This window comes from Olea europaea, chromosome 6, assembly GCF_002742605.1.
Source record: "Olea europaea var. sylvestris chromosome 6, O_europaea_v1, whole genome shotgun sequence".
Lineage (NCBI taxonomy): Eukaryota > Viridiplantae > Streptophyta > Magnoliopsida > Lamiales > Oleaceae > Olea > Olea europaea.
The window spans coordinates 9,141,167-9,164,800 of record NC_036242.1 but is presented as its reverse complement, the minus strand read 5'-3'; the positions used below and the strand labels follow the sequence as shown (position 1 = coordinate 9,164,800).

The following is a 23,634-nucleotide window of genomic DNA, read 5'->3' as shown; positions in this document are numbered from 1 at the left end:
AATATAAAAAAAATGTTTTTACATGCGGAATATTTTATTATAAGAACGTGTGGTTGAAAATCAATTTGAAAAGATTTTTTCTTTTTTCTTCCTTTTTTTTGTGTGTGTAAAAATAGTTGTGAAACAAGGGCTTATTACATGATTAGGTCAATCAAATAGTCTACAAGATTGTTTAGGTATTTAGATTCACTTGAGTTGGAGAAAGAGTTAGATTTTGGTCTTCATACGACAAGTACGTGCGCATGGATATAGGCCGAGATGTTAGAACTCAATTTATCAAGAGTACTTCGTTAATGTTATGTGATTAGGTCAATCAAATTGTCTACAAAATTGTTTCGGTATTTAGATTCACTTGAGTTGGAGAAAGAGATAGATTTTAGTCATGACAAGTCCGTGTGCATGGATGTAGATCGAATTATCAAAAATCAATTTATTAAGCGTACTTCATTAAAGATACAAAGTACGCATTGTGAGTACGTGTATGTAGAATGCAAATAGTAATGATTGATTTATGATTTAAAAAGTTAACACTTTTTACAGGTTGATATATTAATTATGCGAGTACTTTTTGAATTTTATCAAGATGTCAATGCGCTCCAAAATGACAATATTAGAGTCACTAGTTATGGTACCTAATTATAATTTGGAAAAACATGGAATTTGGTAAGTTCATCAAACACATTGCGTTGAGCTTGAACAACTCTATGTTGATCTCTACTCGACTCATTTTTTCTAGCAATAACAACTAATAGGATTTTGATGTACATTGCACGCAAGAAAAGTCCAACTTAGAAGTCATAGAAAAATAGCTTGAGATACCTTCATGAATCTAATTATATTTTCTTGTGTGTGTGTAACGGAGGAATTGTGCAATAAAATCAAACAATCAGGACACATTTTGTAGTTGAACCTAATCCATGGTATTAATGATTAATAAATTCACCAAACTCTTTTAAGAGAATAAGGCCAAGTTAAAATAACTTTCTACTCGTCCAATGTAACTGCTTTTATAAATACAAATTAATCCTACTACCTACACAGCCAAAACTTATATTGTTCAAAAATTTTAAAAATGAAACGTCTATAAATATAAGTTTCAAAAAAATTTCAAACTATCCGTTTATGAGTATTATATGCTAATGATAACCAATTCAAAAAATATTTTCAAGATTTCAAATTTTATGTCGGAAATGTACAAATACCTTAATCATATATAATTCGGTTTCTCATTAATATACAGCATCAGACGATTATAATGAACAAAATTTTAACCATTTTTTATGAGTAATGCTATTCGTAGTCGTTCACTGCAGTAGTCGTCCTACGTGACATACACATGGCAAATGATTATTTGATACATTAATATGGTAGTTTTTTTTATTCATTAATATATCAAATAACCACCTGTCATGTGTATGTCACATAAGATGACTGTCGCAGTGAACGACTGCAAATAACATTATTCTTTTTTTTTTTTTTTTTATAGGCTCTCCACTTGAAAACCAAGTAGTTTCTTCATAAAAGAATATGACAACATTATTTACTCCTTACCTATGCACCCACTCACCAAATGTATTTATTGCAATTGAAGATAGAACACGTGTTTATATATTTGACCATAAATAATTGAATTTTGCCGGTGCCTTACTCACCAAATTTATTTAGTGCAATAAAAGATAGAGCGCTAAATGTATTCAAGTTATTTTTGAAAATAAAAATTAAAGAAAACTTTTCATAAAGTTACCACATTTTTTTGCGTTTCTTTCTTTCATTTTTTTTTTCTTTGAGAGGTGGGATAGGACATAATGCTCGTCCCAAAGATATATCACTTATATAGTTTAGTACGTTAAATCGAATATCATTAAATTGAACAACAAGAAACTATTTTTTAATGACAATCATATGCCCCAAATGTATTATAAATTACATTTCTTTGTATGCGCCAAATTTAAGTATATACATTTTTGACGGTGAGAAAATTTTCACTATTTTATGAGTCGACAATAGGCAGCTCTAAGTTGTCCTTGTGCGTTATCTAAAAGACGCGTGCTTGTATGAATTTTAAATTTGTGACTATTACCTTCACCAACCACCCTTATATCTCATTCTATAAACAACTGATCTAAAGACCATGGTACGATTGGAGGTGTAAATGAAGACTAGACCATCTAATTTAAGCTAAGGAGTGAGAAAAGATTGCGTTATATGATTTTGCTTCTATTTTACATGAAAGAGCTCGCTTTGGTCAATTTTTCTAACTAGGAAAATACTTCCGAAAAATTATCATAATAGGTCCGAAGACAATTTCTTAATCTTAGAAGTAATTTTTTTGCTTTGTCTTTTTTTGAAAATTATTTGAAAAGGAAACAATTTTTAAAATGGTACACCCGATGATATGTTCATCTAAAGTCCGACATGGATCAAGCCTATCTGAAAAGCAACTCAATCTAACTCATTTTACACTTATACACGATCAAATTGAGTAACTTTGCAAACTAATTAAAGGAGCGAAAATTATTAATTGGCTATTATCTTTATTGAAATACTTGTGTTTTAGGAGCATGGAGACTCCTCTTCATGACTATTTATCGATTGTCCCCATCAACCATCATCGATTACGAAGAATCAATTTTAAACTCGTATTCCATGATCAAATTCCTTTTATAATGGTCTAATCTTATTTTAAGGTTGTAGTATGTTGATACAACAATTATCTAATGTGGCATACAATGGTTATATTTTGAAGGGATATTCTACTAACATTATATTTTTTTATCAATAGAAATGAATAATGAAATGAATATATTACAGTTGTCTAATCTTAATTAATTAGTTTATAAATGAACTAATTGGTTTATATTATTTTGTATACAACTCAGATAAAGGACCAAATTTGGGATTAGGTCCTCCAAAAATTCGAAAGCATTATTAGTTTAGAGGGTGTTTTGTGGGGATTAAAATTAAATTTTTTAATAGACTGTGATAGAAGATTTTGAAATGTGTGCTTGAAAAGTTGTGGCCCATAAAAAATGTGGTTAATATTGATTGTATAACTTTGACTTAAATTAAAATTAGATTTTTATCCAAACCAAACAGGTTGTTAATGTAACCTTAATGTTAATGACTTAGTGTAAAGAGTGTTTCAATTTAAATGAGCTAACTCAAAATAAGTTTCATATAGCTTAAATTCAATTTTATAAACAAGTTCAGGAAAAAGGTGAAATAATTGAGTACATCAAAATATTTTTCTATTTTTATAGTTACTCTAAAACTATTTGCAACAAATTACAAGTCAAGTGACAGTCAACTAAGTAAAAAATCATGTAAAAAGAAAGAACAATACTATTTATCCCCACTCGGATTGTAACCTCAATTTAAGTAGCATTAATATGATATTAAATGATAAGTGAAATTAAATGAGTTATTTAATTTCACATTTAATTTAGCTTATCATCCAATGTCAACTAAACTAGTGTGGCAACCCCAGTAGGACTACACGACATTAGTGAAAAAGAAATACTAGTAGAAGGCAAGTAATGGTCAACACTCCTCTCCACAATGCCCCACTCACAAGCCCTTTTCGAGATGATTGAGTCAAGTCCCTTGGTGCCTCGCTTGGAACAGTAATTATCAAATCTGCCATAGGTCTTCTCCTTAGGCATCCCACGGAACAGTTATTATTTGAAGCGATGCATCACACCTCTATTGTAGTTCGTATCTAATTGCCACAGATCTATGAGGGCAGAATACTTTAAATCGAACATAACAATCTAAAATTCGTAGATTTGTTTTTATTTAATAAATTTATAGATAATTTATTAACACAAATCAATAATATCAGCATTACCAATAAAATCAAAATAAAAAAAAAAAATTAGTCCTTCCTCGTTTTTATCAACTGTACATTTTATAGGACACACAATTTTTTTTTTAATTTTCACCCAAATATTTTATCAATTTTTATCGAATTTATTAAAAATCTAATTTTTAGTTAAATCAAACATAAGCTTTGTAAATATTCTGATCTATTTAATTTTTTTTCTAGGAAATCCACAAATTAAGAAAATCTCTCTCATATAAAGTTTTTTTTTTTCAAGCAGAAAGACAAGAGGACAAATATGTCATAAAGAATGTGCGCCGTGAAAACTTTCGACCGACCACAATGATTCCCCACCGCCCAAGCCCACCCCAGAATTGATTAGCCCACTCCCCAGTTTCTAGCCAAACCAAGTACCCACCATGCACACGTCAGCCATTTGTCAGCCATGAAAATCTCCATTGGATATATTTCGAGTTAATTGTTTCAATAGTCACTGAACTTAAATTCATCTTTAATTGTTCACTAAAGTTTAAATGTTGAGTTTCGACCATTAAACTTTGAAAAAACATTGGACGTTACTCACCGGTATAACATTCATTTATAACCTCTATCGAAATTGGTGATGTGGCTGATGGAATACACATGTGGCATCACGTCACATTGTTAAACTTTGAGATGGACGAATTTTGATCACTGAACTTTGAAAAACGTATTTGATTGCTCATTAAACTTTGAGATTGTCAAACTTTGCCCACTAAACTTTGAAAAATATATTTGATAATTAATAAACTTTGAAAAACGTATTCTATTACTCACTGAACTGCGAAGTTGTCGAATTTGGGCTACTAAACTTTGAAATGATCAAATTTTGAGCGTTGAACTTTAAAAAACATCTTTTATAACAAAACACACAATAAACCCTTGTTTGATGAGGATTAAAATAAATATTTTTAATAGATGTTAATAAAAGTTGATGAAATGTGTGGTTGAAAAGTTTGTATCCCATTAAATATGTGATTAAAATTAATTATTGTCTTTTAATTTGATAAAAATCTAAATTTTAATTTCTGCCAAACACGGGCCAAACTTCTTGTTAGAATTAAATTAAACTCAAATTCTAATTCTAATTATAACGACGAATTTTAATTAAATTCAAATTCATTGTGAATAATAGAAGACATTTTCAAAGCGTAGTGGTTAAAATTTGACTATCCCAAAATTTAGTGGTCAAAATTTAACTACCTAAAGATTTTGTGAGCAATAGAAGATGTTTTTCAAAGTTTAGTGAGTAATTCAAGTTTTTTTTCAAAGTTTAATTACCAAAATTCGACCATTTCAAGTTTAGTGGCCAAAATTCGACAATTTTAAAGTTTAGCATGCAATAAAAGGTATTTTTTTAAAATTTAGTGAGCAATCAAAAATATTTTTCAAAGTTTAGCGATCAAAATTCAATCATCTTAAAGTTAACGGTGCGACGAGAAGCCACATATGCATTCGGTCAACTACATTACCAATTTCCTTAGAGGTTTTAAACGAATACTATATCAGTAAGTAATGTTCAACGTTTTTCAAAATTTAGTAGACAAAATTCGATATTTTAAATTTTATTGAGTAATTGAAGACATAGACACAAATTCAATTACTATTGAAACAATTGACTCCTAGATTTCCTAGCCTCGCTTTAGCTAGGTAGATTTCTAAAGATCCACAAATATTATTTCATTATCGTCAGCAATGGCATCGATGAGGGAATTGGGATAATAAGGGAGGATATTTGACTAGACCCACGTGTCAGTGAAGGACTGATTGCTAGCAGTGTTCGATAACTATTGGTTTTAAAGCTCAACGATGACAGTAATATTTGAGTCAACGAAGTTGATAGTAAGGTGGTGTTAGTGTCAAAAATATTGATCTTGGTAATACCTTGTGCTTTGAGGAGTTGTACCACTTGAGAGGGAGACCGTAGGTCATCAGCCACGCGGACCATAATTTACACCTACAAATCCCGAATCAAAAAGAGATAATTGAAGTCATGACAAAAGGAAAATGAAATGAAAAGTGCATGGGGCCGATATTAAACAAAGATTTAAAACATATAGTCTAATTACAAATGGTGCAATAGAAGAGATATGTGGTGTCAATATAATTACAAAGTAAAAAAATGTGAAAAAATGGAGATATGACATTTGAAGTAAAGATTGAAATGTAGAGGAAAAAGAGTTGAGATTCGAAGCTTAAATAATTATCTGAAAACTTCGTCCAAATTTGTAGTGCTTAATAAACTTTAAATATGTTTAATTTAGAAACTTTAAATAATTTTCTGTTGTTTATTATCAAAGGAATAGCTTACATTATATAGAAGCCTATTGAAACTAATCAACTATATTTTAACATTGATTTGCTGGGATTTACAGGAGTTTAAATACATTATCATTATCACATGAGAAGTCCTGGAATCAATGGAGTTTGTTGGCTTCTGTTGTATCTAATCCAGAGATCCTTGGTATATGGTTAAGATCTTCTTCTACACGCCCCCGCAATCTCATGGGAATTTGTTGGACATGAAGATTGGACTTGAGAAGATGAAAACGTGAGTTACTTAATGGTTTTGTTAGAACATCAGCAATATGATCTTTGGGAGAAATAAAACAGACCTGCAGTTTCTTCTGTAATACAAGATCACGAACATGATAAACATCAATTTCGATGTGTTTTGTCCTTGCATGGAATACTGGATTTGCAGAGAGGTATGTCGCACTAGTGTTGTCACACCAGAGCTGAGGAAGAGAAGATAATGGGTCTGAAGTTCTGTGAATGAGGACTAAATCCATTGAACCTCTGTAGCAGCGGTGGAGACAGCCTTGTATTCAGCCTCGGTGCTACTCTTTACTACTGTCTGTTGTTGTTTGCAAGACCAACTAATGAGATTATCATCATGGAAATGCAATAGGCCCCTACAGAACGTCGGTCATCTCGATCAGATGCCCAATCTGCATCTGAAAATGCATGTAAGGCATTAGTTGATCCTTTGGATAGAAATAATCCAACCGAGATGGTATTTTTCAGATAGCGTAGTATACGCTTTACAGCAGCCCAGTGAGCATCCCGTGTGGAATGCATGTATTTGCTAACTTTATGAACAGCATAAGCTATGTCTGCATGTATAAAGCTCAAATATTGTAGTCCACCAACCATGCTTCTGTAGAGAAAACTATTGTCAAGTTCAGTACCATTAAATTTGAAGAGACGACTGGTGGAAGCCATTGGAGTGGTGCATGTCTTAGCTTTTTCTAGATCAGTATGATGAAGCAGGCCAAGAATATATTTTCCCTGTGTAAGAAATAAGCCATTTGATGTGCGTAAGGCCTCAATCCCAAGAAAATAAGAGAGGTCTCCAAGTTCCTTAACTGGAAAAGTATAAGACAAGGCCTGAATGACTTTGTTTACTATTCTGCAGACCCCGTGATAATAATATCATCAACGTAAATGTGAAAGAATAGCTGCAAATTAGCTTTGTGTAGCATATATAGAGATGTGTCTGCATTTGAAGCTACGAAACCCAATCTTAAAAGAAAATTCGTCAAGCGTGAGAACCATGCTCGTGGCGCTTGAGGTAAGCCATAAAGACTCTTATTTAATTTGCACAAATAATTGGGATAATCAGAATGGACATAACCTGGGGGTTGATTCATGTAAACATCTTCATCAAGTATTCCATGTAGAAAAGCATTCTGAACGTTTATTTGTTTGATACACTAGTTTCTTGTAATGGCAATGGAGAGAAACATACGAATGGTAACTGGTTTTACAATTGGGCTGAAAGTCTCATGAAAATCAACTCCTTCATGTTGATGATAGCCTTTTGCAATAGGCGGGCTTTAAATCGTTCAATTTGCCCATTAGCACGACGTTTAATGCGATACACCCACTTGCAACCAATTATGTTGACATCGAATACAGGTGGCACTAAGGTCCATGTCTGGTTTCAAATAAGAGCATCAAATTCATTGTTCACTGCTGATCTCCACTCAGAAGATTTGATTGCCTCCTAGTAACATGTTGGTTCCGACTGGTCTGATGTTTGAAATGGAACAAGAGCCTTTGGTAGTGGGTAACAAATGTAATCAACTGGTGTTTTCTTGGGCTTAAGAGAGTTTGTCTTTGATTAGGTTACCATTTGATGTGTAGAAATGGGCTCTTGCTGGACTGGAGGTTCAATGTCAACCATCGAATCAGTAGAAATCACAACAGGTAATGATCCAAGATTTGAATCACGAGGACTGTGACCACACACAGTTGCTGGAACATTTTGAACTACCAATGGCGGGGAGGTCGATCCAAGTGGGTCTCGTAGACAAGATGGAGTACCTGCATAAGACAAAGTAGGAAAGCAAGAGAATTGATTTTGACTAAGATTAGCAGGAAGAAAGGTACGAGTGGAAGATGAGGGTTTTTGTGGGGGAGTTGTGTTTGTGTATGGAAAGAAAGTTTCATCGAAAATAACATGACGTGAGACAAATATTTTTCCTGTTGCTAAATCAAGACATTTGTAACCTTGATGACAAGTATTGTAACCAATAAATATGCATGTTTTGGATCGAAAATCAATTTTATGACAATTATAAGGTCGTAGATTTGGCCAACATGCACATCCAAACACTCGTAAGAAGTTATAATCTGGTCTGCATTTATATGCCCATTCAAATGGTGATTTTTGATTCAAAATTTTTGTTGGGAGACGATTAATTATATAAGTGGCAGTTAGAAAAGCATCTTACCAAAATTGTTTTGGAAGGTTGGAATGAGCTAAAAGAGCTAGACCCATTTCAATTATTTGACGATGTCGTCTTTCTATTGCACCATTTGTTCATGTGTGTGTGGACATGCAAGCCGATGTTGAATTCCAATGGTCTTAAAAAAACTATTTAAACGTCTATATTCACCGCCCCAATCAGCTTGTATTGATTTAATGGTGGTATCAAATTGATGTTCCACCATTTTTTAAAAAGGAATAAATATAGACTCAACATCTGATTTCAATTTTAAAGGAAATAGCCAAATGAACTTTGTATAATCATTAAGAAAAGAAACATAATAACGAGATCCATAAGTAGAAACTTCAGCACATGTCCCCCAAACATTAGAGTAAAGCAATTCTAAAGGTCGTGTAGCTCTAATATGAGACCGATGAAAGGTAAATTATGATTTTTTGCCAATTGACAGTCAGGACATACTTTCTGTCTCTTATTTGTAGCAACAGGGATTTTATTTGAGCAAATGACATGTTGAACAGTAGGATAAGAAATATGTCCTAAGCGTTGATGCCAATCTACTATTGAAATACGAGCAACAATATATGCTAATGCAGGACATGGCTAGTAAGGCTGCGAAAAGGAGTAGAGGCCATCCCGGACATAACCTCTATGCTGGACGTTTCCCAAGTAATCCTTTATGACGAAATAGTGTCCATGAAATTCAAAAAACACATTGTTATCATTAGCAAATTTTTGAATAGAGAGGAGATTTTTAGTAATTGAAGGAACAACTAGAATTTGGTTGAGAAGAAATGAATTAGGAGTATTTAAAGAGGCAGAACTAACATGAGAGATAGCCAAACCTGTCCCATTTCCCTCTTGAATCTGTTGAGTACCATTGTAATCTTCTGATCATAATGTGAGGTTATTAACATTAGTAGTCATGTGGTGAGTTGCACCCGAGTCGGGATGCCAGTCTTGATTGGTGTTCGAGGCTGAAGCATAGTTAGCCTGGATTGGCTTAGGAGTTGATTGAGGTCTATAGGTTATATCAAACCTGTAGTAGCATTTGTGAACTGTATGGCCAGGTCTTTTACAAAGCTAGCACTAGAGGGAGGAATTGTTACCACTTGACAAAGAGCTCCGGCTGTAGTTGGAATTGGTGAAGCCACGGCCTCGACCATTAGAACGCCTCCATCCTCGATTATTAGTTTGGTAGGAATTGCCACGACCACGACCATTATTGTTGTAGGTTTGCTGATGGGTGGCAATGTTGGCTGAGGCATTTGGAAGAGCAAGAGCTTGGTCATTGGGATTGATTCTAGCCTCAGCGATAAGGAGCAGCGAATATAATTCTTCAAGAGTGGTGTCATCGCGAGATGAAACCAAAGTAACTAGAGAATCATACTCATTGCCAAGTCTAGCAAGTACATAGTAATTATATCGTCACAAGTCATGGCTTGTCCAGCAATAGCAAGCTCATCCATTTAACTCTTTTACATAATTAAATGAATTATGTGACATTGCGTTTAAGTGAATCTATCATTTAATATTATGCAATTACCACTTAAACTAGTGCTTCATATCAATAGTGTGAAATAACATTACTCTAATCTAAATGGTTGATAAATATCACTATTTGAAGAGCGTGAACCTAGCTTTTGGGCTGCGTCGCAGTTGGTGACTGACATATTGTGCATATGGGGATATAATTCTTCAATTGTTTGAAAACACGTCTTCAATATTGCTATTAAACACGTCTTATATAGTAAATGAAAACATTATTATAATCATTTTACATTGTTTCGAATTTTTCACATAGAATATGAGACACTACGTAAAAATAATAAGTATAATGATAGAATTATTGTTAATATGTAGTTTCAAGAATTTCAATTAGATTGACAATGCAATCACTTTTTTTAGGAGTTGGATGCTTTTATATCCAAGTTATATCTATATTATAAAAAAGCACATATATGGATGTTAATTAAGAATTTTCATTGTGTGTCCCTACACAAAATCTATGTCATTTTGAGCTTTAGAAAAATATCGGGACAAGCAAAAGGGTTTGAAGTTAAAATAAGAAAATCAAAGTACTTCGAATGCTACGATATTTATTACTAGAACACCTATGCGTTTATTATTGCAACAAAATTATTATATTCTCAATATAAAGTAATTAAATTCTATTTTTCCAACACATTTATGACGATGGCCCGTCATTCAATCCCTTCAATGTAGTGGAATGTCATAGACTTTCTCCTCATTAGGGTAAAAAAGTCCAAAATTTCTCTCAGTAGTTGGCCCAGTTTTCTGGTTTTCATTGAAAAGTGCAAATATGTAGACGTTTAGAGGCTCGTCGGGCCTCAGTGGAGTGCCACCACCTGTGAGTACTCTACGTACAAGGTTTCCATTATATGACGCAGCGTTTTGTTCACTTGGACCATTCTGATTCTCGTCACCCTTTGAAGGCCACCCAGTTTCTGTCACCACCATTTTCACATCATTGAATCCTACGGCATTCATTGCTGCAAAAACTGAATCAAGTTGAGCTTCCAACAAGCTTTTATAAACAAGCCCATTATTCGGGTCAGTTGCGCCTGTGTTATCTTTGAACAAAGCGTAATCTAAAGAGATGGTATCTGAGTTAGCAGTATATGCGAAAAATGGGTATGCATTCACCATGAGATAAGATCCAGCTTGTTTTAGGAAACTCAATAGTGGTTTTATAACCGGTTCAACAAGGTCAGGTTTGAACGAACCGGCAGAGGGAGGATAGGAGGTTTCGAGTGCACCTAGGGCTATTGGAGATGACACTTTGATGGACGATGCAACATTGTACTTTACGAGCGATGCATAAACGTTTTTCATGGCAGGTACGAGGAGCTGGGTAGAATCCTGAAGACCCGCAAATATTATTTCATTACCGACAGCAATGGCATCGATGAGAGTGTTGGGATAATAAGGGAGGATATTTGACTGGACCCAGGTGTCGGTGAATGACTGACTGCCAGCAGCGTCGGATAACTGCTGGTTTTGAAGCCCAACAGTGATAGTAATATTTGAGCCAGAGAAAGCTGATAGCACGGTGGCGTCAGTGTCAAAAATCTTGGTCTTGGTGATACCTTGTGCTTTGAGGAGCTGTACCACTTGAGCGGGAGACGGTAGGTCGTCAGCCACGCGGCCATAATTGACACCTATGAATCCTGAACTAGAAAGAGAGAACTGCATTCGTGACAAAAGGAAAACTAACATGAAAAGTGCATGAAAAAAGTGCAGAGGTAATGCCAGGGCCATTGATTTAGAGGAAAGAATTTAGTGGAGATTGCTTTTGTGTATGTTAGGGAAAGGATTTTACTCGTATATAAAGGTTAGATTTGGTGAAGAAAAATAGGGGGAGTGGGGTAAGTGGGTAAACGGGTAGACGGGTTGAGGCCCAAATAGTTGGCAATTGATAAGGGTTGGGTGGTGGGTGCCTGGTGAACGGGCGAGTATTTGTCATAATATCTATCTCAAAGAAAGAATATAAAATAAAATCTAAAATTTAAAAATATTTATTACAATTATTTCAATGGCATGTAATATTTTAAGTAAGAATATCACTTTTAATTATTTTTCTATCTCACTTTTATAGTACTTATTCAATATTCTTTCAATGAATCCAAGCCCCATTATCTTATATCTTCAAGCGAATAGAGATTTTCATTATGTACATGTCATTATTATTTACAATCTCATGACATATTAGGTAAAATAAATTAAATAATACTAACTTCCAGAAAATATTAAATCAGAAGAAATAAAAATTTGTTTATCTTGTACGGTCAACATGATATAACAACTTATTCTCTTATTGGTGATCAACAATACTCTTTATATATTTCCCAAGAGGAGAAATTACATTTAAATAGTAAATACTATAAAAAAGATGTCTTCACAAAAGTTATTATCAAGTCTTATAAAAAAAGTATACGGTATTACTATAATCTTTATTGCGTGTAAAGTTTGTAGTAAATAGGTTTCATTAACCTAATAATGTTAATCCATGAAAGAGTTAAATGGAGCCTAAATGGCAACAAATTTAGAGCAACACTAAGTTTACATGGGTGCTTTCACGTGGGTGGGTATTTTTTTGATAATATTTTACTCACATAGGGCTCATGTGAGAATTCTGTATCTTTTTTGTGAAAGGTTATTCCGTACACACAGAATAATTGACAAATTTATTGATCAAGTGATAGGTTAGGTAATGCCTAAAAGCTGTCTCGAAATATTTCAATGTCCATATATAAATTCAAACCCTAATTTACTCTGGCATGTGTGGCGTTCCCTGCATAATGGATTGTACCAAGACAAAGCTACTGTAATGTTCTAATGTTAGTACAAGCTCATATGGGTGGCATACCTTCTTGTTCAATGAATACATGCGCAATAGAAGATCTTAAAGCCGTCACAATTATTAAGAGGTGGAGTCGAGGGAACAATTTTTATTTATATGTAGTAAGCTGATACATAGAAAAAATATTCCATTAAAAAAAAAAAAAACTATTTTTATAGCGTTACTTCATGAGAGAAATTGTTTTGTTTGAAAAATTAATTTTTTTTAAAGAAAAAAATCCATGATAATACTAGAAATTTGTTGCTCTTGCTCTTCATATGATCAAGCGTGTTCTTAAGTTAGCAAATATAGAGGAAAATATGAGTGAGAATCAACTTGTTTTATAAACTATGAGAGGGCGTTTTATGGTAAGGAGAAAATTGGGTGATCAAAGAAATACCATATCTAATTGAGGAATTATTAGTGATCAAATAATAAATTCCAGTTAGGGGTGGCAAAAGAATTGGAACCATTTGATATGATTCTGTGTGTTTTCAAATAGTTCTGGATCTTAAAACCTAGAATCAGAACCATGAAAATAATTTTATTTTTTAGGGTTATTATAAGATAAATATTTCTTGATGACACTTGTAACCCATTTTCGATTTTTCTTTTCTTTTTCACCATATATATATATGTTTTCTTTCGAAAGTTTGATTTCAAAACTTAACAGAGTTTGGCTGTAATACTACAAATGGAACCAAATGGTTCCATTAACGAAGACCATTAGTTTTATATTTGGTTACGATACTCGTGGAATCGAAATCGAACCATGTTCAGGCTTAATTCAAGTGATAAAGAGATTCTTTGGAGGGAAACTGGAGCTAGTGGTTCGAAACCTTTGCAAATATTATGTTATTGGTACAAATCTTTCAAAAGTAATGCAAATGATGCCAAACCTTTTCATTTTTGGTGCAGTAGGCCTTTTGGATGGATTTCATCTGAGATGACAGTTAGTTTGGCTCGTGAGCTACACTTTCTTTTAAGGGAAAATTAGGCTTAGCCCCTGTTTGGCACCCATTTTTTTCTCATTAAAAATAAAAAATATGATCGTTATCCATCACATCAAGTCACCAAATTTGAATTTCTATCTCTTGTGTGAGGCTCATAACGATTATATTTTTCATTCTCATTTTTTACAAAAATGGGAAACAAACGCCCCTTTAATAGAAGAAAACCCCATATCTATTAGACGTTGTGCAGAAAACCCCTTACCTATTGGAAATAGTAGAAAAGTCCCTGTTTGAAGCCTTTTGTGTGGAGTACAACCTTTTAAGTGCGAAAAATCCCATACTTTCCAATTCCGTTAGTTTAACCACTAAAAACAGTAAAAATTCCCAAAACTAAAAAGGAACAATTGCAGTTGCAATCACAAACTTTTTTTCTTTTTTTGCAAGTTATAACCAAATTTTTATATGTGCAACTCACAATCCCAAACCTCTAAAATTGTATATTCTTCCCCACCCCACTTCATCTTATTGGACAAAACTGATGATATATGATTAAACGCAGAAAACCCCAATTAAACCAAAATCAAAACCTAGTAATTTACCTTTTTAAGAACTTGAGGACGAATCAATATAAATACAATAAAAAAACCGTCACATTCAACCACCAATAACTTTACCACACAGTTTCTTAAGCCGTCGAACTTGGCCACCAATGTTGATGCATCATCCAGTCATCACACTCTACCCACTCGCCTGGTCTAACGCAGCCACAATTGGGTCCCACGAGCCTTGAAAGTCCACAAATTGAGAAGGATAACATTGCGGCACTACCCATTCCTGCCATACCCATGCCGGCAGCCACATACCGGTCAACTCGCTGATAAGTGTAGTTTCTATGATTATTCGGGGTCATAAATGATGATATTTTGTTATTTTTTTGTTTGAATTAGTGCCTAATTTGTTATTTATTACTTTTATTAGGAAAAACTCATGTTTGGAACGAAAAATGGCTAAAATGAAACAAATTCAAAATTCAAGAAATAAAATTTAAAGACTCAAAAGTTGTTTCGGACCTCACGATAAAGACTCGAGAGTGCTAGAGGTCAATTAGATAAGAAAATAAGTCAAAGGGATGAAGTAAGTCAAAGTATTATCACACATTAACTTTCAACCGAAAAATTTACACTTGAGAATTTCAACCTCATATTGAGACCCAATTTTGGCATAGCAAACTTTCGAATAGGAAAAATGATACTTTCTAAATAATTATAGCCCTCCGAGTTTTCTTTTCTAGGCACTTTGAATCATCTTAATCGGATATAAGGAGAGAACGATACGCTAAAATATTGAAAATTGTTTGACTGTCGAAAATTAGACGAGTTGAGTGCCCTTGCCTGCAGGTGAGGCTCGTGCCCCAAACATGACTGAGGCGCCCCAAGGCTTCTAGGCGCATGCCTCAGTGTAAAACGGGGAAATTATAACTTTCCTTATTCTATTTTGGTAAGCAATCTCCTTGACATCATATAAATAAGAGAATACATCCCGACCTAATAATCATCATTTTAAGCTGACTTTTGAGAGAAATAGAGAGAATTTACATCGAAGAACAAAGAAATCATCACTTAGATCCGAATTTAAAAGTATTAATTGAAGATTTCCAAATTTTCTTCGTAATTTAACAATTCGGGTGATGGCTTTCTTTTATTTTCCTTGTATTTCTTATATTAATATATTATACTAAAGTCCTTTGTATTAGATCGATCACAAAACTCTTTGATTCTTAGTTTTTAATTTGAGACTTTGTGTGTTTTATTTTAATTCTTGCATTGTAATTTTATTTATATGCATAATTACATTGTTTTAATGTTTGCGCACAATTAGGATAATAAGTTGCTTATTCACAGTGTTAAAAAATTCACGGCAGATAGTACACTATTGACGGTATACATGGATAATAGGAATATTATTTATGACGTGTGCAATCATGTATGATAATCCTAAACATCAATGTATGTTTGCCATATGAATTCGGATTAGGAATATGATCGTTTCGTGGTAATCATAGATTTATTATGTCTTGGAAAAGAATAGTGAATAAAAGTGGATTGTCATAATTGCAAGAATTAAGTTAATTACCATAGGTTGAGAATTAAAACTAAGAGTTGATCAGTGGGGTCAAAAATCCAATTCGTTCACCCACATTTGATTTTTTAAATTTTTTCATTTACGTTACAATTATAAAATGTAGTTAGACACCAACCAATCATTTTTTTTGTAACAATCACGAATTTGAATATACCAAATACACTAAAATTGAGCATTATTCCTTGTGAGACGATAATTTTCTTATTACGATTATTACTTGTACAACAAACTCGTATACTTGCGAGATTTTGTCAAACACTCATCTCCCATAGGTGACCAACATCATGGCGAAAAATCATCAAACACATCCTTCAAGCACTAAATTTAACACCAGAAACTGTATCCTAACTATAAGTATATCAAGGCTATTATGCGCCCCCAGGGCACATCTCCAAATGCTAAAAGGGGAGGGTGAAGAAATCCAACTTTGCTTGAGGCTGTCGCGTCAAGGGTTCGAATTCTGAAATATGAATTTGGCTCTTGGGTAAGTGTAAGTGTACAAGCAGCCTTCCACCCTATAATCTAGGATGCATAACCTGCGATTTACCTCCCTCACGATACTCCAGGGCAGGGGCGGTGGGGGACCCCACAATAGTTTTCTTCCAATTGTCTACAGTCGAAACTCCAGCAGGATCAAACGATCGTGGGTATTCATCCAATTGATCCAACTTAGAATTCGAAAACTACCTTTGACCGTGAGTTACACAAAGTGATTGTATGTTGTGGATCCAATTGTTCAAATTACTCTGCATTTGTGTACATTTAGATTTTGCAATTCTGAATAATTTCTGATGGAACTTACGGGGGTTTGAATCTCACATCGGAAGTATGGGCTCCATTTATGTGGTTTACATAAGTTTGAGTTCTCCAACTTCAACGATTAGTTTTTGAGGTATCGAAAGGCTTAAAAACTCGTGCCGTGCCATTGATTGTATAGTTTATGCCACATTTATTCCATGGAGATTTGATGTAGCCAAGAAGTTGGGATTGGTTGGTGCTACTTCTTCGCACAATCTTATTTTTTGGACCATATTTACTGCCATGTGTACGAAGGTGAAGGAAAACTTCCACTTTGAGAGAGTGAAATTTTGGCTCCTGGATTGCCTCGATTAAAGTCTTTAGATATACCTTTCTTTTTTATATTTTCAAGGATTATGCCCTCCTCAATTGGAAATGGTTGTTAATTAGTTCCAAAATATTGATAAGGCAAATCGTCAATCAGAAAAAGATGAATTGCGGTGGTGTGGGGAAGAAAATAAAATCTTAAATGTTTGGGATTATGGATAGCACAAATAAAAAATGGGATATAATTTGCAAAAAAATAAAAAGTTTGAGATGGCAACTGCAATTATTTCTTGCTCCTTTACTATTAGTATTATTTTTTTAAACTTTGACAATTTTCACTGTTTTTAATTGTTAAACTAACAGAATTGAACAGTAGGAGGGTTTTTTGCACCAAAAGGTTATATATATCCCACACAAAATATTTCAAACAAGAACCATTTCTAATATTTCCAATAGGAAAAAAAGATGATTTTCCGCACAATGTCTAATAGATAGGGGTGTTTATGCTATTCAACCAAAAAATTACATAGTCCCAACTTGGCGAAAGTAACAATCATGTACCCCTCACAAATTTTGGGCTTATTTTTGTTCCCAACCTTTAAAAGATTAAAAGTAGAAAAAATATGGGTATATAGATTATATTTTCACAGATTGTGTACATAATAGAGACGTGTGTTGGACTCATGTTGTATAAAAAATGTGTGTGGGCCTCAGAATTGTGTGTTTTCTGTATGTATTCTGGCAAAAATCATTCTGTATCTGTAGAAAGGTTGTTAAAAGTAAGTTACTCTTATTAATATTTATTTTTAAAAAAAAATTACCTTTATTTATAAATAAAAAGTAATTAAATAATTTTTTTTTTTAAAAATCATGTACTTCAACCGATGAACACTTGAAACCACCATCACCAATCATTGGCGTAGCTTCTAAGGATTCAACTTCACAACTGAGAAATAACTAATCACCAAGCTTTCTGTTTGAAAAATATTTACACATCTCACGAGTTCGATTTTTCCTACCAACACTTTCTCGGTCGAGCTTGGTGTACCGAGCTTGTCTAGTGCGGTTTACATGATTGACATGATTTGCAGGCTATTGCGTCAACCCGATGGTTTACTCAGTGCACACTCAAAAAATAGCGACTGTCGATTTTCCTGTCATAAAAATTAAAAATATTTACATATCTTAAAGACTGACTTTCTTAAGCCACTATTTGAGCCCCATTTTTTGGGGATAATATATTTCTAAATTGTAATTTTTTGAAGAAATATGTGGTTAGAAATGGACAAAAGTTTTGAATTTATGTGTAAAATTATTTTATGAGAAAATGTATGGATGAAAATGAGTTTTGAGAATAATGGGACTCAAACAATTATATTGCTGATTTTTTAATTTGTGAAACAGTGGAAAAAAGTGCACAGGTTAGGTGGTAGCCAGCTCGACCGATAGGGATGGTGAGCAAATTTGTCCAAAATATCTGAGCTGTGAATTTTATGTTATGATTTAGTGATGAACAAGTACAGCTCGTATATTTTAGGTTTTTAGCATGTTTGAGCCCCATTTTTTAAAAAAATAATACATTTTGAAATAGTAGATTGATGGAAAATGTGTGATTAAAAAATAAGAAAAATTTTAAGTTTGCGTGTAATATTATTTTATTGAAAAATGTGTAGTTGAAAAGAAAAAAAGAAAATGTATTTTGTGAAAATGGGAATCAAACAAGGGAAATGCTATTTGTACAATCGGGATTGATAATCCCAATTGACAGCCACACATATGGGAATGGGGCCCACAATGAATAAAAAAATCGTGGGCCTCCCTCCTGTAAGAAGGTTATCAAACGCGGTTGAACAACGAGCAAAATTCATAAAACAAGGGCTTTATATCATCCTTTGTACTTTTATATTTGTTTAGAAAGAAAATATAAGAATATGATAAATTAACTTTCAATATATTGCCTCCAAGAATCGTAATTGATCACCATCCACGTACTTTGTCGTAATTGTTAAAAATTAAGCATTACTCAAAGAAGAGGCTCAAATTCCACGTCGTTTCTTTTAGCAAAAAGTTTATAATTCAGTAATTAGTAATGAACTCGGCTTTGTGGTGTTTCACTACCATAAGTTTATATTACTGGAAAATTTCCATATAATCTTTTGATCACTAGATTTATTTGAAACTACAGTATTGGAGGAATTTTTTATATTAGATGCATTATCCTTCAAAATTTAATAAGAAATTCGAAAGTTGTTTGCCTCATGTGGCCACTGTATATATGAGTCCCCTTTTAGACGGAAAATCTACTGTCCACGTTATGATTTCTAAGAAATTTATGGCATTATGCTATGAATGAAACACAACGTTATGTTTGAGGACTATATTTTAACAGTTATTTTTGTTACGCCTCTACTTGACATATGACAATTAGCTAAAAAGAATGTTACACAATGTCGGCACTCCATTTCTCATCGCTTCTATCACATATTCTGAGGCAATTAGGTCATGCCTTTAAATCTCATGATTAATCCTTGGATCAATACAACATATTGAAGCGTATCTTCGTTCGGAAAGCTACATTCCAAGAATTAATACAATAAATGGGGAATGTGAAATCTCCACTATCCATCGTATATGTTATTTATTTTGAGTCTAAATGACCAATACAGTTGAATGAAGTTTGAATGCATTTTTTTATTTGACAATGTGACAATGATCTCACTACCACATAAATCGATTATAATCTAAATAAATAATGCTACTCTTATCCATCATGAGCCTTGATTCCATCATCAAAGAGAATACTCCACCAAACTAAAACATAGCACGCAAATTTTGTTTAAGCTTATGACATGTTGTTGATCTCACATGCCCTTAGATAATTTCTGAAATTTGCTATACCACAGATATCTGTAACATAAATAAGTCTTTGTTTGTCTCCCTTTGATGACAATAAGTACGACCGATTTGTTGACAAAAAAACAAAAAAAAAACAAAAAAAAACAAACAAACAAACAAAATTATGCAACTTGCACAAGTGATGGGTAGCTACTAAGCTGGCTTGCTACGTAGCAAAGCGGGCTTGCCTAGCCAGCCAACTCGCTAGCTCACCAGTGGCTGCAAAAGCAACTGTTGAATTGATGGGTGGCTGCAACCTTACTATCATTGCTTCTAAATTGCAACCATCACCACAATCTTACTGAATTGATGGACAGGTAAGCCATCATAGGTGAGTTATCATTAATAGAGTGGAGAATGCCAAGTAGAGAATTCTTTGGCGTCCACTATATTAGTGCGAGAAAAGGTCACTGGAGAAGGACTCGATGACTTCAACCCCAAGAAACTAATCGAGCGAGCTGTTCACGAAATTATTTCTTTCGATTTAAAACCCACCGCAAGTGTATGGTTCGTTAACAAGTAGTAAAATGGACTATGAGTCCAAGTATCGATCCTACAAGGATTGAATTAATTCAAATCACCATATTATGACCTTAACCGAAACAAAAAAGTAAGATGTAAGTATTGTGATTTAACTAAGGAAGATGTGAACTCTAATGCAATTATGAATGAGAGAATTATATTAAATGCAAAATGACTTGAACACAATCTACGAGAATTTATGAAATTAATGAATTTACTAACGCACTAGGATCACGAATTCCCAAGCAATATCGTTCAATTTTCAATCCTGTAAATTTGACACACAGTTGCATAAAAGATGAATCAATATTCTTATTTTAATTTGACAATCTCTTTCGAGCAATGCCAAACCTACCCCGATATGTGATTCGACTATATCTCTATGACGAATACTAACATGCCGGAATGCATTATGATTTCATAAATATCCAACAATTCACACAAGGCATGGAGGTATATTTAGGGCTGGGCAAATCTCTCGAACCGAACCGAACCCGACGGTTCTTGTCGAATTAAATACCCGAACAGGTATCTGAATTGAGAACCGATGGGTACGGTTCGGTTCTCGATTCTATACCAAGAACCAAAAAACCGAATGAGAACCGAATCTTTCGAACTCTTTTTTTTTATTATTGAATAAATCAAATGTTTTAATTTTAATTTTTTTCCAAACAAATTAACAAATTCTAAAAAATAATTTTTGGCCCAATAATTGTTTCATTTCTAATTTTTTAGCTTTTGGCCCACTCAGTTTATTGTTTGATTTCTAATTTTTTTTTAATTTTTGGCCGAACAATCAACATGATCCAACCCAACTACCCTAGTCCAACTAAATAACCCTACTCTTGATACAACCTACAAGCATAAGTGCATAACCATTAACCTCCGTCTGCGGCTCAGCTCTTGATACGGTTATTGTCACCGTCCTAAAAAACCCTTACAATCGTCGACCCGGAGTTCTCAGACGGTCGAACCCTCCTCACTCGGGGCTCCAACGAGTTTCGAACTTTCGTTCGCTGCCTTCCAGATTTCAAATTTTGGTGAGTTCTTTCACGGTGCCATTTGTTTTCACTTTTCACTTTCACAGTCCAGTACTACTTTGTTTTAATAGTGATATTGTTGGTACAAATGGTATACTTGTTGAAAAGGGTAGTTGAATTTGGATGAATTTTACACTCTTAGATTGTGATTTTGGGAGTTTGGGTGTCTTTATTTTGTGCGGTCTTCAGTTGAAGAATATAAACTATCCTGAGTTAAGAACCATAATTATTTTGCGGTCGTGGGTTACTATGGCTGATATAGTAAACAAGCGGTAGAGAGAGTCGTAGCTTCGATTCGAATGCAATGTTCAAAAATCGAGTGTAGATAAGTTGATCCAAATTTGTTATCTTAATTAAATAATTTTTGACACTTTTAACACAACTTATTTTTGAAGTAATATGTTTATTCATATGTCATTTGACTCTTTAAGATCCATTGAATAATTTTCCCAACCATAAAATGTCTACTTTTTACATGAGACACTTCAATACAGTTTTTTTTGTCTGGACCAATTGGTTTTCTCTTATTTATCCTCTTTGTAAACTACCTGCCCTGATCTAATTCTTCCAATAAAATAAAATTAAAATTATATATGTATATACAGAGTTAAAGTTTTATATCTATGGTGTAGTTCAACTGATTCTCATATCACGTCATGGCTAATATTAAATGATTTGTCAAAATAATCTCTCCACATATTTTTATCAAATTATACAGTACATTATTGCAATGAGTCTGAAGTTTCAAGCACTCTGGGCTCCAATTTGTTCTATTATTAATTCTATGTACTTCAATTTTTGTTTTCCATACTTGGCCTAATTGTCTAGTTATGATTTAGTGCTCAAGATCTTGTTAATGTATGTGCCTGACTTCATAATATATCTAAATGACTTTTAGACTGTCATTTCAATAATGGCAGGATTTATCATTGTCGTGCAGGATTTTGTAATTTGTGCTCCTCATTGTTTGTGCAGGATTTAATCAAGTTTCTTGTTAAGGTGATACCAATTCTGGATGCCCAAATGGGAGACAAAAAGCAGCCTAATGAGAGGTCAGAAATATGGGATCATTTCACTAAGATACTTGGTAGAGAAAGAGCAAAATGTAATTACTGTGGGAGAACATTTAAGGCTGACACTAATAGTGGAACTTCTAGCATGTGGAAGCATTTAAAAACTTGTTATGCATATAAGAACACTAAAATTGATGAAAACCAACCATTACTCACTCGAGAAAACAATGATGGTGGTATTATGCCTACGGTGTTTAATAAAGAAATGTGTAGAAAAGTATTGGTTAAGATGATTATTATTGATGAATTGACTTTTTCCTTTGTGGAAGGTGTGGGTTTTAAGGAATTTGTTCGTCAACTTTGCCCTAGATTTGAGGTTCCTTCTCGAAGAACAATTACTAGAGATGTGCTACATCTCTACCATGAAACAAAGGAATCATTGAGGATTAAATTTATTAAGGATAGGCAAAGGATTTCTTTAACCACTGATTGTTGGACATCAATTTAAAAGATTAATTATATGGTAGTCACAACATACTTTATTGATAGAAGTTGGAAATTGCATAAGAGGATATTGAGTTTTTCTATGGTTCCAAATCATAAAGGGGAGAAAATTGGGAAGATTATTAAGACGTGTCTGCTTGATTGGGGAATAGAGTGTGTGGGTAACATTACTGTAGATAATGCAAACACAAATGATGCAGTGATCGTTTATGTGAAAAACAAGTTAAAAAGATTTGGAAACCTAATGATACTATGATTTTAGGTGGCTCTTATCTGCACGTACGTTGTTCAGCACACATAATCAATTTGATTGTTAAAGAAGGGTTGAAAGAGTTTAATCCATCTATAGATAGTATTCGCAATGTGGTAAAATATTTTCAATCATCTCCTACTTGGTTGACAAAATTTAAATGTTGTATTGAAAGGGAAAAGATTGCATGCACAAAACTTGCTATTTTAGATGTTCCTACTAGATGGAATTCAACATTCTTAATGTTGGATAGTGCATTAAATTTTGAAAAAGCTTTTCAAAGAATGCAGGAAGA

General features: G+C 33.5%; 2 protein-coding genes across 2 annotated transcripts; one reads left to right on the top strand and one right to left on the bottom strand.

The window, feature by feature from the left end:
- Window positions 1-10,671: 10,671 nt before the first annotated feature.
- LOC111395746 (glucan endo-1,3-beta-glucosidase 14-like) lies at window positions 10,672-11,930 on the bottom strand. The gene has a single exon (XM_023021880.1). The coding sequence runs from the start codon at window positions 11,872-11,874 to the stop codon at window positions 10,810-10,812; it is 1,065 nt and encodes a 354-aa protein (XP_022877648.1). The 5' UTR covers window positions 11,875-11,930; the 3' UTR covers window positions 10,672-10,809.
- An 8,389-nt stretch (window positions 11,931-20,319) lies between these two features.
- On the top strand, window positions 20,320-23,345 carry LOC111395120 (zinc finger BED domain-containing protein RICESLEEPER 4-like). Its single transcript, XM_023021131.1, has 4 exons — window positions 20,320-20,327; window positions 22,412-22,430; window positions 22,548-23,050; window positions 23,135-23,345. The coding sequence occupies exons 1-4, from the start codon at window positions 20,320-20,322 to the stop codon at window positions 23,343-23,345; spliced, it is 741 nt and encodes a 246-aa protein (XP_022876899.1).
- The last annotated feature ends 289 nt before the right edge of the window (window positions 23,346-23,634 follow it).